This window comes from Emydura macquarii, unplaced genomic scaffold, assembly GCF_026122565.2.
Source record: "Emydura macquarii macquarii isolate MOO-44397 ecotype Brisbane River unplaced genomic scaffold, CSIRO-AGI_Emac_v2 contig_431, whole genome shotgun sequence".
Lineage (NCBI taxonomy): Eukaryota > Metazoa > Chordata > Testudines > Chelidae > Emydura > Emydura macquarii.
In genome coordinates, this window is record NW_027130568.1 from 10,576,013 (window position 1) to 10,591,705 (window position 15,693).

Below are 15,693 nucleotides of genomic sequence, written 5' to 3' on the forward strand. Positions count from 1 at the left end.
TCTCTCCTAGTGGGTTTGATATGGTAAAGGCAGTTATAAACGAAAGTCCTAATAATTAGAAGACGTCCGTGGCCCTTCCTATTGCAGTAAGTGAGAGTCGAATGTCCTTGGGTTGTAATAGTAGAAATGAAACAATTATTTCTGTTGGCAATGTGGCTTGGCTGGCAACAGTGCACTAGTCTGGAGGATATTTAGGAAGTATCTTCAGACGTTTAAGTATTGTGTCTTTAGACTAAGGGATCCCTTGAACCGACAACTGGGAGTGACAACAACTTGAATGTGCTATATATGAGCTTGGCAGTGACAAGGGAATGAAGGAATCCAGAGTATATGTGGAAGGAGAAAATGGAGGCCCCTTCTTGAAATATGAAAGGTTAGGATCAGTTAGTCAAAATATCACCACATTCATTCAGATGTCTGGAACTTTCTATACCTACTGCTTACTCCTTAGCAGCTGTAGCAAAAATAATCTCAAAACTGAACTGACACTGAAGAAAGTTTTGAATGATTAATTATACATATGTCTGTCTCCATAGTATCTATGCACCATGCCTTAATTACTCATTGCATAGTGGTAAGTGCTTCCCACCTCTCCCCCTCACACTGGGAGGAGCTGATTGGGTCCACATTCTCCACTGGAAGATAGTGACATATCCCCTAACTACCCAATCCATTATTCTGATGGTGAACAGTCTTCAATGGCTGATGACTTGCATAGGTTCAGTAGCATGTTCAGCCCGAGTGGCTGGCATTAATAGGCTTTGGAGACTAGCAAGCAGGTGCCAAAGCTGCAACTGCCCTCTGAGGAGAAGGAGGAAGAAGAAAACCAGTCACCCACTGTTCCTGATAGTCTTGTGCCTCCAAGACTCAATGGGGCAAAGGCCTTGGTTCTGCACAATCTCAGCTTTCTCCATCATGGCAGAGAAGTCTGGAACAAAGTAAATCTCAATTATCCAGCAAAGATGGACAATCTTGTGGTTGAGATGCAAGACTGGGAAACAGGAGATGTGGATTCTGTCACTGGATCACCCACTGACTTCCTTTTTAACTTTGGCCAAGTCAATTAACCTCTGTTTTTGGCTTCTCCATCAATAAAATGAGGATACATATATTATCTCAGGTTGTTTTTGGGTTGGCTTTTTTTTTTATTTTTACAGTAGCATCTACAGACCAGGGTCCTATTGTGCTAGGCACTGTAGAGACATGTAAGAAAAAGACAGTCCCTGCTCCAAAGAATATAGAATCTAACTGTAAGGCTATAAACAACTGATGGCTAAAACAAATAAATGGGGGAACTACAAGGAAACTATAATACTGGCCATCAGGAAAAACGGTGATCGTGCAAACCATCTCCCTGACCACGGATGAGTTGTTTATTATTTTTTTTTATAGACATCATAGCAGAGAAGGTCTTAATGAACATTAATGAAATATGCATCGAAGGTGGGAAAATGTTAGTTCTATTTGATAAATGTGGACAATGACATATAGAGAGTTTAAATGACTTTCTCAAGATAAGTCAGTCAGCAGCAGAACTTTTTTTTTTCCTCTCTTGAATTCCAGTCTTGTGTTTTAACAACTGTAGACTGTACCTCCAGTTCCACCTTAACATATACTTAAGAACACTAGCGAATGCAAAGAAAGAGGGTAAGCTCTCCACTAACACCATCTTGTTATACAGCATAATAGAGGCTAACTGAATTTATCGCTGGGCAGACATATTGTAGTTTTTCCTGATTATCACCAGGTTTTTGTTGTAGCCAATTGGTGCAGGGACTTGCACAGAATCTGAATATTTTTTTTAGATCATTGTCTCCATGGAACCTTCAACCCTCAGCTGTAGCTTATTTTCTGCCTTAATAGACACTCTAGATATTTGGATTCTGCTAGACAGATTTGAGCATGCACTCTCCCTCTCTCACTTACAGACTGAGTGAGATGATCCTACAGCTAGATGATTAATGATGACAAGATGTTAGCACACTGTGACACTCATATGACTGTTACAAATTCTCCTGCCAACACTGCTGCTGACTAAGGACTGCCCGATTACTTGATAGCCTCCTGTCCCCTAAGGCACTACCCAGTTTAGATGCAACAAACATCGATTAGAGAACTTTATTTGGACCTGGAGAATGCATGGCTGGAAAAGGCTGGGGTCACTCTCCAGATATGGGAGCATTGGTCTTTTGAGAACTTAGATTCAAAACAAAACAAACACAAAACATTCTGAACAAACAAAACTGAATTTATGTCAAGTTTAAATCTCCCCCAGTCTCACTGCATCCAAGTTACATTATTGTATCCTGTGCCCACAATCTTAAATCGCTTTCTTGCCTGAGCTCTCACTCACCCTTCCATGCTGAGTCAGCTGCCCTGAATAGACAACACAGACTATCTGTGTTCATCCTGTAGTCCACTAGGAGAAACTGAATTCAAGTCTCCCAGAAGATCCCCTTCATCTTTCAGCTATATATATTTTTTACCTCTGGTTGTAGTCCTTCCTCTCTACAGAAGCTGAAGGAAAAAATATTTTCACTAAAATTTCAAACATCCCAGTGGGACTTAATCACATGCTTAAAATCTTTGAACTGGGGCTTAAGCTCCCAATCCTGTATTGAGGTTCTGTGGACCTCTGCACCTCCATAGCACACCATTCAGGTAGACCCTAAGGATATAATATCTTTTTCTGATATCACTGACTCTTCCATCTCCATCTGGGTCTCAAAGGGTCTCTTTTAATAACCTTCATTTCCCTTCTGATAGAAACTAAGTTCTCAAATTACATCACCAGTGCAAAGTCAAAGTTAACACAAGCCTGAAGGCATTGATTCTTGCTTTACAAGAAAGAACTATTACACCTTAAGGCTGAATTCTCTTTATTTCCTTGTTAAAAGTCAGATAAAATTTCAAGGGAACATTTAAATCATTTTTAATACTGTTCAACTTGTATCTTTCCTTCTAGAAGTCAAACCAGATGAAACTTGAGAGTTCACATGCCTCCTCCAGAGTTAATGTTGAACCAGATCAAGCCTCATAAATGATGATAAAGCTTTAAAGTATGATTTAAGTTTCTAATTGTATAGAAAAGAGGTATGGTCTGAGCCCAAAAATGGTAGCCAGTAACTTCTAACCTTAGTCCCTCTGCTGCTTTAGGCAAATCATTTAACCTCTGCCTGTTTCCTCACCTGAAAATGGAAATGATTCTTACTTCTCCATCTCACACAAGGGCTTTGACAGTAGTTCATTTTAAACACTTCTGTTGTGTAGTGAAGATTCACAAAACATGTGCTTTGATTTTTCTTATTGTAAGCAAGGTCTGAGTGTCTGAATAAAGGGGGGCACATCATTTGCATGGGCTTGGTATCTGCATGAGTACAATTAAGTACTTAGCATAATTTACCTAGGTGTGGAGCATAATGGGAAATGGTTAGCATGGCTGGGTTTGGGTTACAAACCACTTTGTGTTAACTGCTGGGGTAATGAAATGTTGTCCTGCAATTGTATGAACAGATGTCAGCAAAACTGGGTTTAATCTGTTATGATAGAACACTTCACCCTAAACTAAACAGAGCTCCCCAAGGGTGGCAGGCCGATGTTTCAGCATGAAAAAGGTGGAGGAGTCTCCTATTGAGATTGCAGGGGCCAAGTGAGAGGGCTGACCCAGGCAGGGAATGACTCTCACCTCCCATTGTTAAAAGGTAGACTTAATGACTCATCTTGGAGTCTTTTGTCTCTTGAAAGCAGGGACATTTCCTGTATGACAGTAGAAGGTTTACCTATGAGCTGAAATCACTAGGAGCTGAAATCACTAAGAGCTGAACCTTGCCTGACCACTAACAGAGCTAAGTGGGCAACAGGCAACTCTGGTGGGAGGCTAGCACAGTCGGTGCCAGCCCAGTCAACAAGGGGGCCGGCACAGTCGGTGCCAGCCCAAGGCGGTCGGCGGGGGGGGGCTGGGCACAGTCGGTTGGCGGGGGGGGGCCGGGCCGGTGCCAGCCCAAGGCGGTCGGCGGGGGGGCCGGGTCAGTTGGTGCCAGCCCAAGGCGGTCGGCGGGGGAGCCGGGCACAGTCGGTGCCAGCCCAAGGCGGTCGGTGGGCACAGTCGGTGCCAGCCCAGCCGGAGGGGCCGGGCAGTCGGTGCCAGCCCAGCCAGCAGTCGGTGGGAGATCGGCGTGGTCGTTGCCAGTGGTGGGGGACTCAGTGAGGCCCACAGGCGATAGGAGACAGCGGCAGTGGGGGCCTGGACAGGCCTGTGTTGGACCGTTGCAGCCGTTGGGGCGGAGTCACACCTGAGAGGTGGATATTGCAACTACAATGGTCAGTACAGGGGCAAGAAGGAAGGGAGAGGCGAAGGACACGCCCTGTACTCTGGGATGGGTTTGGGCTCATTGAGTTCATGAACTCTGTTCGCACTGTTTCCCAAACCAGTGCGGTGTTATCTCTGTTTTGCTATTAAAAGGTTTCTTTCCACACTCAGACTCTGTGCTTGCGAGAGGGGAAGTATTGCTCTTTGGAGGGCGCCCAGGGGGATAGTGTATAATTTCCCAGGTGACTGGGTGGGGGCTCGAGCCAGTTGGTGTTGCATCATTTACAGGGACCCCTATATATAGAACCCGGCCCTTGCTGCGGCCGACTGGGTCTGGCAGAAGGGTTACATTATTAAAATGTGAACTTTGTAGAAAAATCCCCAAAATTTTAAGAAGCTAGAGATGAACACTGCACTTCCTCTTCAGTTCCCAAAAACTTGTCTTTCATGTGATGTTAAAATAGGAAGTTGCCTAATTTTGTTCTGTAGTAAGAAACTAGTAAAACAGTATTATCTTCTAAGCTTCTCTTTGTCCCTGTTTTGCTGCAGATCTTTTGTCTGGTACCTTCCCCATTTCTTCCCTCCTGCCTGGTTTCCTGCTATATCTTTTTATTCTGCTATACTATATCTTTTCACAACTTCCCCATCATGCCCCATTTTCTATTGATTTCTAAGAATTGATATTCAATACTTTTTCTGCAAAAAAATCTATACAGCTACTACCTTTTCCTTCTGCTCCTTCAGATCCCTCCTTAAGTGTCATTTCTGCTATGATAGCTACAAAATCCTTCCCTCTGGTAAAAGCTAGGTAAATGGTAAACCAGTGCTACAACTGTTCAGCTTATCACATGATTTTGCACAGAGCATATGTAAAAGAATATTCATACTGTTAACTCTCAGTATGTTCTAACTATGGTTACCCATTACCCCTTCTTTACTTGTTTCATTCGTCTGCTGCAACTTGAATCCAGTCTTTGCGGCATGGATTGTTTTTACTATGTCTGTACATTCCCTAGCAACATGGATCCTGACTTCGTTGGGCCAACTAGCTATTATTATAATACTAATAAGAATAATAGATGTAGAGGATACCAGCTTAGCCACTTATTTGGATCTAGTGGCGGAGCCAGATTTTCCAACAAGGGGGAGTGATGAACGATTGGTGGCTGTAGAGGAAACCCACCCTATATTCACCTGATGGAAGCAGCAGCTCCTGTCCTGATGGACTGGGCCCAACTCACCACTCAGGGTGTGGTGACCTGGAGCATGGGCTCATGGCACCACTCAAGGCCATTTTTCCACTATGTCAAATTTGAATGAGCAGTATTGTGACAGGGAGCACAGGGTTGCAGTGCCACACAACCCCATGTGCCATGTTGTAATGCCCAGAATGGGGAGCTGGGGCCGTCCCATGAGACGGTACTACCACTGCTTTGGTTTGGGGTAGGCTCACTTTTCAGCCCCATATGCAAACTTTTGTCATGTACTTCCTTTTGTTTTGTTTTGTTTTGTTAATTCCATAATATGCTTTAAGCGCCATACATATACCTAAAGGCCATCAGGGTGAGGGGGGAAGGAATGGTTTTCCCTTGCCCCATTAGCTTCACCACTATCCAGATCTGATAGTTTTCTAATTCTTCATTCACTTGTGCTGTTCAATCCCAAAGGTTCTGTTCCATATATATTAGACTTTTCTGAGGAGCTCATTGGACCAATGATGTTCAATAAGTCTTGAAGCACTGGGGAAGTTCCAGAAGAGTGGAAGAAACCTAATGTGCCAATTTTTAGAAAGTGTAAATGGGATGATTTGAGTAATTATAGACCTAACATTGATCCCGAGGCACGATAATGGAGCAGGTGCTATGGGACTCGATTAATAAAAACATTAAAGAAGATTAATGTAATTAATACAAATCAACATGGGTTAATGGAAATTATATCCTTTATCATTTTTTGATTAAATTACAAGTTTGGTTGAAAAAGCTAATAGTGTTGATGTAATACAGAAGACAAAGTGTAAGATATTTGAGTTGGTACCATGCAAAATTGTGATTAAAAAAACTAGAACACTATAAAATTAACATGGCATACATTAAATGGATTTTAAAACTAGCAAACTGATAAGTTTCAAAATGTGATTGTAAATGGGAAATCATCATTGAGGGTTGTATTTCCAGTGCAATCCTGCAGGAATAATTTCTTGACCCTGTGCTATTATCCACCATTATACACTTTTATCAATGACCTGGAAGAAAACACAAAATCATCACTGATAAAGTTTGCAGATGACCCAAAAATTGGGGAAGTGGTAAATAATAAAAAAGGCAGGTCACTGATACAGAGCTATCTGGATTGCTTAGTAGACTGGGTGCTATGTGCTGCCTCGTTGTAGGGTGGAGAACAGTATCCTGGGAAGCAGTGATTCTGAAAAGGATTTGGGGGTTATGGTGGATAATTTGCTCAGTATGAACTCCCCGTGAGACACTCTGGCCAACAGAGCTAATGCAATCCTGGAATGCATAAAACAGGGCAATCTTGAGTAGAAGCAGAGAGATAATTTTAGCTTTACACAGTGAGATCAGTAAGGCTGGGGGGTAAGTACCACTGCTCCTAGGTTTACATAGCAATTCAGCTAGGCTTAGAATCAGCTGATGCTGCTGATTGCTTCCGGACTGAGTACCTTGATCCATTTCAATCTTGGAGGATATTGGGGTGCAGCTATGTCTAGTAACAACAGTTTTTTTTCCTCATCCAATTTAATCAGGACCAGGTCCCTGGTTTGAAGATCTGAAATCCTCTGGCTTCAGCCTTCTATTTAGTAAAGGACAGTCTAAAATGTCTTACATTTGGTGTCTCTTAGCCTCACAAATATCCTTTAAACAGCATCACTTGGATTTATCTCTAAGGTTGGCAGTTTTGTTCTGATCTGGTGACCCATAAGTAGAGTCCTGTATGTATACAAAATTTGCACCCACATCTGAGCTGCAAAAATGGTCAGCAGATATCCTCAGATTTGCAGGGCTCTACCAATAAGCAGCTGAGAGCTAGTTTTGGTGTTTGACTTGGGGATTCCCTTTCAGATCCACAGAGCTAACCTGGGGTCTTTTTTTATTGTGAAATGCTCTTAATCGCCCCCAGTACTATTGCCTTGTGGTTGATAGGAACTGGAGGTCATGTGATTTTTGAAATCCTACAGTGGCCCAAAAATTTGGAATTCAAAGTTATCAGCCTGCAGAGACTTACCTGCCTAGGGAGCTGCTCACGTACAGCATCCAGCATAAAGGCCTGATCCTGACAGAAGCTTTGGGCATTATTGTAATACAAACTAAAGAAAATCAGGTCCAACGAGTGTGATAGCAGTAGTAACAATTGGATACCTAAGTGTAACATTTGGGCCTAGTTTTCTTCTATGACCTTTTAAAAATCTGAAACCACAAAAAATTAATTACAAATCCATGTGTGTATACATATATTTTCAGTTTGAAGGAGTAGTTGAAGCAGCTGTATTTATTTATTTGAAAGAGCAACTGAATGAAATTTGATTAAAATAAATCCCATGAAGAACACTCTAAAAATACAATGTACGTCCTTTCAAAGTACTGGGGTGCTACTGTCTAATAATACATCAGAGATCCTGGAAAAAACTTATCCCAAATTTGCTAAGAAAGTGAGGGTTGGCATTAACATCTTTCATTCTGCACTCCTTTTCCAGAAAACAAACACAACCCTTATGCCCTAGATTTAAGTATATCAAGAGTGTGAAAATCTGTCTCATAAAACAAAATAAGAGATGTGGTGATCTTATGCTTACATTGAAACATTTAATTTTTGACTAGACAAAAATATAGGTTTATTACAAGTGAGATACCATGGACACTTCTTAAAGTTGTCTTTTTAATTTAAAAAATTAAACTTTATTAAAAATGTAATTAAAAAATTAAATTTAAAAAAATTAAACCTGTACTTCATTCTTCTCATTTTGTTCACTCATAATCAACGATTGCTAGCCTTATGGGGAGCCATAACAGGGATCCATTCAGTGGCATAAGAAATAGAACTGAGTAAATCTGCTATCTCTGCAATAGTCTGATTCAAATACTACAGGATTTTCTCTAACTTTCTTCATCTGGGGCCATCTAAATTGGAAAAATCACCTCCTCCATCAATGCCGTCAGAAAATAAAAAATCTGTAGCTCTGGGAAATTCCAAAAAGTGTCTAGAGGTTGCTGAGGTAGCTCATGAGGATGCAGCTCTGACATTCTTTCAGTTTTGTTCTAAAAGGCAGGCTGAATGGAAGGCTATCAGAGAAGGACAGGTAAAGGTATGACACAGCTGGCGTAGGCACTGCTTGGGGAGCTGCAGCTTGGTGAGTATAGTCTGCAAAAGGAGGAGTGGATTTAATTGTCCATAAATCTTGCAGAGCTAAAGAGAAGTGACATTTACCAAAGAGAAGACCTTGAAAGGAGGTCTGAAAAGACTGTAACAGCTGGGAGGACCAGATTAACTGACAAACACTGAACTCTGTGAATAATAAGTGGAGAAGCAATAGAAAGGAAATTTCCTTTCCTACAGTTATAGGATAAAGTATGAAGTTTGTTGTATCCAAGATTGGTTTCCTGTTTCTAATTCTTATTGTGTTTATAGCATATTTTTATATAATTGTTACTTACAGTTTTTTGGGTATTTATAACAGCTTTGCTTTTGTATATAATTATTAAATGGCTTCATGGGATGCAACAGTCCTTCAAAATGGAAATCCTCTCAGAAAAAAACACTCCTCCCAGTCCCACTATTTCCAGGAGCAAGACAGCATTTGGTTACATAAAGTCATTAAGGAACCAAGATTAAAATAAAATGTATTAAATTGATGTGTGTAGCAGCTTTGTCTCTCTATTTTGTATCCATGCTGTCTCTTGACTCTCCAAGGCTGTTGGGCTTTACATTTATTGGCTCAGAGTCTCCGCTTGCTGCCTTCAGCTCCCACTGCCAAGAAAGAACTGACAAATGAAGGTGAAGAGAAGTGCTTGGGTTTTGGGTTGATTTTTAAAGTTAGGGGGCCAAAGACACCTCTAGACCCCAGAAGCATCTTGGACTGAGCTGCAACTAATTGCAAAGCTGAAGATGGATATTGTAGCCGCTTCACCACTGACAAAAAGCAGCTGCACAGCACAGATGACCTGGCAGTGCTCTGCAGTTCAGACCACAGTGTGAGAATATCTAACCAAAAAAAAAAAAAACAACACATCTTATATAACACCCCATGAGACTTACATACAGATAAATGACTATTCAGTTACTTTGGTTTTATACTCAACTGAAGTCAGTGGTATGTCTCCAGATTTAACATTAGTATCACTGAGATAAACACTGGGCCCAAGTGGGGAAAAAAGGGAGTGAATAATCTAAACTAGTTCCCCCTCAGATTAGATACAAAAGGGAGCCTCATGCTGTTTTAATCTTGAACAGTTACACTAGCAATAGAACAGTGGTGATGTAAATTATTAAAGCCCTGTGGAGGCATGGGGGAAAACTAGTTAGACAGATTCTACATCTGTGGGAGACATCTGCAACAAATACAAATCAGTTTCCATGCCAGCTCACTCCTAGGTAAATCAAGAGACCAAAAACTTCATATATCCTAGATTCTGGAACACTGCCACTTGTATGGATGCAGGAAAGGAAACAGGGAAAGGATCATTGTGGATGATTGGACTGCATAAAGTTTGGTGCTCATTTCAGGATGAACAGTATACATTTAAAATTATAAACATGTTGTACTGATAGCCAGGTGAAAAACTACATGTAGCTACCATTTAATAAATAAAGAATAATGAATGCCAGAAAACTGTCTATTTTATTGAAATGTGATATTGCTTTCACCAGAAGTGCCTGGCAAGTGAAACACAGCCCTGAACCAATGGCAGGTCCGTATCTTGTATTAGTTCTGGATCTGTAAACAAAGCTTTAAACCACATGAAATGGCCATTTCCCTCCTTTTCAAAGGAATGCACAGCATTTGCTTCTAACTTTACAAAGTCCGTCATTATCATATCCTAATCTCTACATTATTTAAAATGCCTTTTCTATTAATAGTAATTTCAGAATAAAATATTAAAAATATTTGTATTCCACTACCATGCTGGGGTCAGGATTGAATTGTAATGGATGCTGCACAATTTTTGTTCCTGTCCTGAAGAGCCTGGAACCTTCATGACAAGACTCAACATTAGGGCATAATGCATAGAGAGCTTGGACAAGAGAAAGTCAGAATAAACCATACCGTAGTTACAAATAACTGACATTTAAATATATATTTCAGTTAAGCAAAATGGAATAAAGTAAAAAAAATCATTTTTCCTCTTGGCCATCAATCTAGCTATTCGATGATAAAGCCATAATTGTGTCTCTTTGTCTAAGGCCTGGGTTTGTGGATGCATGGTACTACATATCTTGGCTAAACAGATGGAGGTAAATCAGTTTTTTCAGAACATTTGTACAATTTTTCTGTGACACATACAGAACATAGGATGATACAATGAGGAATAAAAACTTTATTGGCATTCATGTGGCATGCTGTATATAGTTCACTAGTGAAGGCTACATTTTCAATCACGCTGTCTGCAAACTCATGGCAATAAAATTTTAACACACATCACCATGTATAAATAATGTTATAAATATCATCGCAAGGCCCTTAGAGACAAATATTTAAGATCATCTGGGCATTGCCATAACTTCATTCTGAATAACATAAAGCTTTCTTGAGATGTTTTTACCTGTTGGGTTGAAATTTTTCAGACTTGTTTGACTGTTTGAGCAAAAAAAAGTTGCAGCCTTTGTTTAGTAAGAGAAGAAGCAGAGTGAGGAGAGGGTGGGGACTTCCCATTATGAAAATATTCTTATATTCTTTTTTGGGCAGTTCAGAAATTATGTGTGGTTAGAAATAAAGTAGGGATATAGTTCATTGTTTGCAAGTAGCGGGGATATTCAACTACTCTCCCATGCTGTGGGACCATCATACTGCGGAAGTCTAGCTGAAATGCATACAGCAGTGCTTCTCAAACTTTTTATATTGGCTTTCATGCCTTTTAGTGCAACCCCTGTTCCCTGTACATAAAAAATGTATTTTTAATATTTAACACGACTTTAAATGCTAAATTTATAATCCTGTTTAAAATGAATTTACCTTTTCTCACCACTTTTAAATTAATACTAAACACATTTTTATTGAATTATTGTTAGAAGCAGAAAAATTACTTTCAAACATAGTTACTGTTTAATACTGGGGTATGTGAAGAAACTTTGGCAACATCACTTTTCCCAGCAGACTTAGTGCCCCATTGCCACTTTTACTTCTGTGTTGCTGCTGGTGGCAGACCTGTCTTGAGAGCTGGGCAGCTTGTGATCCCCACATAATAACTTTGTGACCCCCTGAGGGCTCACAATCCCCAGTTTGAGAACCCCTGGCATACAGCAAAATCCTCTATCCCTACACAGAGGGACTTCAAAGAGGGCTCTCTGAGATTGAAAATCATTTTTAAAATCAATTGTTATTGTGTTCTTAATAACTTGGATTACTAAAAAGCAACTATTTTTTTTCAAAATGTATGCTTTTTACTTATGCTTTTCTGTCTGAATGGTGACAGAATTTTTTTTTGGGTTTGTTTCTGTTTCATTTTCTGGTTCTTACATACTCCATTCATAACACTGCTGTGGTAGAGTTGTAGCTACTCTATAGTAGCAGGTGTAAATGTAGACAAAGAAAATTTTACTAAGGTTTGACAATCTAGGATAAAAGTATTTTAAACATCTAACTTTTTCCAAATAAATTTAAGCTGGATTTTAAAGTCAACGGGAGCTAAAGGGAAAGACAACACTATCAGCAGTATCACTGTAGGGCAGGGCTCTCAATAAGGATGCCTCACCTCTCTAGGCCGAGGACTCAGGCCTTTTGGATGGGAATTCTGCCCCTGGAGCGGCAGGGAATCAAGGCCTGTCTCGTCCTGCAGGTACAAGATCACTAAATATTTTTTTAAAGTGAAGATCGAAATTAGCAAAGATGAATAAGCGCAGGCGTGCACAGTTTCCCTGCTCCTAGCCCTCGCGTCCCTGCTGCATGGTCGCCACCCCTTATCTCCCACGCAACACTGCAGCCAGCCAGCCCGCACGTCTTCGCTGCTCTGCCTTTGACCTCCCGCCTATGCGCACCACCCACCCCCTCAAATCCCTTAGCCTGTCAGCTCCAGCCCCCACCACTCCATGCAGACAGCCCCGCTGTGCACCCGGCAGCTGCACCCCCATTCCACCCGGCACGCGCCAGGCTCCGGGACCTAGAGAACCGGGCCAGAGCCGGGCACGCACGTTTCAGAGGCAAGGGGGCGGCGCGGCCGGGGAAGCCCCGCCCACTTGTTTATATCCCAGCCGCTCCGTGCAGCGCCCGCCCTCTCATCAGCTGCTGGGTGACGTCAGGTGTCTCGGGCCGTTCCTTGCGCGTGGTGTTTGCGCAGGGCAGGGTGACGTCCGGTGACGGTTCGCGGGGAGCCGGCTCGGGCCCGGCGCCGGGCAGGTGGGCGGGGAAGATGGCGGACCACATCCCGCTGCGCCCGGTGCCGCGCAGCACCCAGCGGCGAGCTGCCTATTACACCAGCCTCCCCACCGCCCAGCGGCACAACAGGTACCGGCCGGGGCCGGGGAGGAGCATCCCTCCCTCTCCCCCCCCCCTCCCGAGCTGTGGGGCGAAATGGCTGGCGAGGGGCCGTGGCCCGTGGAGACTTGCCCTAGCCCGTCGGCTCCTCCATGGGGCTAAGGCCCCCTCCCCCTCTCCGCGCCCCGTGGGGTCGGGCTGAAGCGGGGGGAGGGGCGGTGCGGTGCGGTGCGAGTCTCCCACTTCCTCCCGCGGCTACCAAGCCCGGGCGCTGCCAGGCCTCCCCGCTGGCCTGGCCGGGGGGGGGATGGTTTCAGAGGCGCTGGGGCGGGCGAGGTCACTGCGCCAGGTCTCAGCGCTGCGGGAGGGGGGTGGGCTCGGCTCGGAGGGGTTCGGCGGGGAGCCCCAGCCCCGTCACTCCTGTGTTGGGCAAAGGACGGGCTCGGTCTGCCCCAGTCCCACAGCTGCATCCGTGGCTTCACTTTTCTCGGCGGGTAGTTTAGTTGTCCGATGTTGATGGATCGGTCTGAACACTGCAACATTTAAAAACACTAGAGAAAAATAAGTTATTTCTGTTGGGTTAATTGACTTGGGTGCCTTACCTTTACAGGGTTGGTTAACAGGCTGTGAAAGAGCTGCTCTCTGGTTGTTAAAATGCCCAAACTAGATTTTGTAAAACAAGGTTTAATAATCTAAATAATTAGAAAGTAGTATTTCTAAGGTTTCTTTAAAAAAAAGTTACAATGAATACTCTTTGCTTTAGCTGCAAAAGAATGACAGTGCGTGTGTGTGTGTGTGTGTGGGGGGGGGGGGATTAAAGGTCAACCCTCAGTTTAAGTTTTCAGATGGAAGAGTAACTTTTTTTGTGACTTACTAGAGTTCTGAGTAACACCTAAGACGACTCTACCTGAAAGAGAGTAGAGCGAAAATAGTTTTCTCCATTCTCAGGTTTTTGTTGGACAGCACTATGTGTATAGTCAGTGTCATTATTCCTACTGTAAATTGGTCAGTTTCTCCTGTTTTCTGTTGGTCTGCATAAGATTGTGAATCCATGAAAATGGGAATGAGGGTTTGGGGAGCAATTGTGGTATTTGAAGTGTGATCTAACTTTCATTTTTTAAAAGTCAATAAGTATGTGTTCGGATTTAAACGTGACCGCAGGTCACTTTTATCACCATCAATGTCAGAGAGCTTGTTTTCATTGTCTGAGTTGAAAAATTCAAAAAGTGAACAAGTAGCATAAATAGTGCAAAGTAAATAAGATTTAAAAAAACTTCCAGTATGTTAATCTACCATGTATGTAAACATATATATTTTTTTTTGCCTTTACCATGTATCTTTGCTATTTTTACATAACTTGCATTATGGTGGAAGCTGCAGAAAAGGCAGTCCTAATCTTGCAGATTCTTGTGCATGTGCTTGGTGTTATGTGGAGCCAACAAAATTGCTCATTTGCAAAAAAGTTAGCACATGCTTAAATGTTTGCAGGATCAGGGCATAAGTGTGTTACTTAAGATAAAGACAAATATTTATTAAAATATGGAGTGCTGTCTCATGGCTAGTGCAGTAATGTGGTTTCTCCTTGTTCTGCCTCTGACTTCCATTGTGACCTTCAGCAAATCACCAAGGGCTTGTCTTCACGGCATAATTCACTTGAGTTACAACTTGCGTGTTGTTCCAAATTTGAGGCCTGTCTGCACATGACCCGTCTTAATTCAAATTTTGTAGTGGGTTTTAACTTGACTTGGATGGCCTGTAGGGGTATGTCTACACTGCAGCTGGAATTGAGTCCCCTGCCGGGGTAGATGTATTCATGCTAATGGGACCTGAGCTAGCACATTCAAAATAGCAGTATGGATGTTGTGGTTTGAGCTGGATCTTGGGCTCTCAAGCCCACCTGACCCCTTGGGCTTGAGAGCCTGTGCTCCAGCCTGAGCTGCAAAGTCCACACTGCTATGTTTAGCATGCTAGTTTGAGCCTTGTTAGTGTTAGTCTGTCTACCTGGGCTGGATGGAAGCTTGCTCCCAGCTGCAGTATACCTTTGGTGTATAGGGTACATTTTGAGTCAATGCAACTCATTAGCTACTAATGCAATCACTCTGTGCAGCTTGAGGTGTTGTTTTGTAGTGTGGCTGCTCTCATTTGGGCTTGACTCCTTTGTGAGGAATGTAGATTGCTCAGGTTAATGCTCCAGTGAAGATACAGCATTGTTCTCTTAGGGGTTGTTTTTGCTAGACTCTTGTATGTCAAGTTGATGACAGTTAACTCAAGGTAATCAACATGTTTGTAAAAGCTATTGTGTATGCTTTCCATATATCTTTGGCCTGGTGTACACTTAAAATTAGATTGACCTTGCTACTTTGCTCTGGACTGTGAAAAATTTTGCACTCTGGCCCATAGTTAAGTCTACCTAACCCTTGGTTTAGAAGTGGGTAGGTTGATGGAAGTATACTGCTGTTGATTTAGCAACTGCCTCTCAAAGAGGTAGATTACCTATATTGACAGGGAAAATACCCAACTATTGATGTAGAAAGTGTTGATGCTACATTATTACAGCAGTGTAGCTGCATTGTTGCAGCTGTGCCTCTATAACACTGGTAGTGTAGACATAACTTAAACCAAAGTCTAGTGAAGGCATACCCTAATAATTTCTCCCCTCTGAATAATGGGACTAACACTTGGCTGCCTTGAGTTGCAAGCTACAAAATGCGCTTCTGATGAAAGATGTTGGAAGTGTACA

General features: G+C 42.4%; 1 protein-coding gene across 2 annotated transcripts in view; it reads left to right on the top strand.

Annotated features, from left to right (window-relative positions):
• The first annotated feature begins 12,838 nt into the window (after positions 1-12,838).
• ATP9B (ATPase phospholipid transporting 9B (putative)) overlaps positions 12,839-15,693 on the top strand; it is a 308,847-nt gene continuing 305,992 nt past the window's right edge. For both annotated transcript variants that reach the window (XM_067537529.1, XM_067537530.1), the window contains exon 1: positions 12,839-12,983. In XM_067537529.1, the coding sequence (XP_067393630.1) occupies positions 12,889-12,983 (95 nt within the window). In that variant the 5' untranslated portion in view covers positions 12,839-12,888. The remainder of the gene's footprint in view (positions 12,984-15,693) is intronic.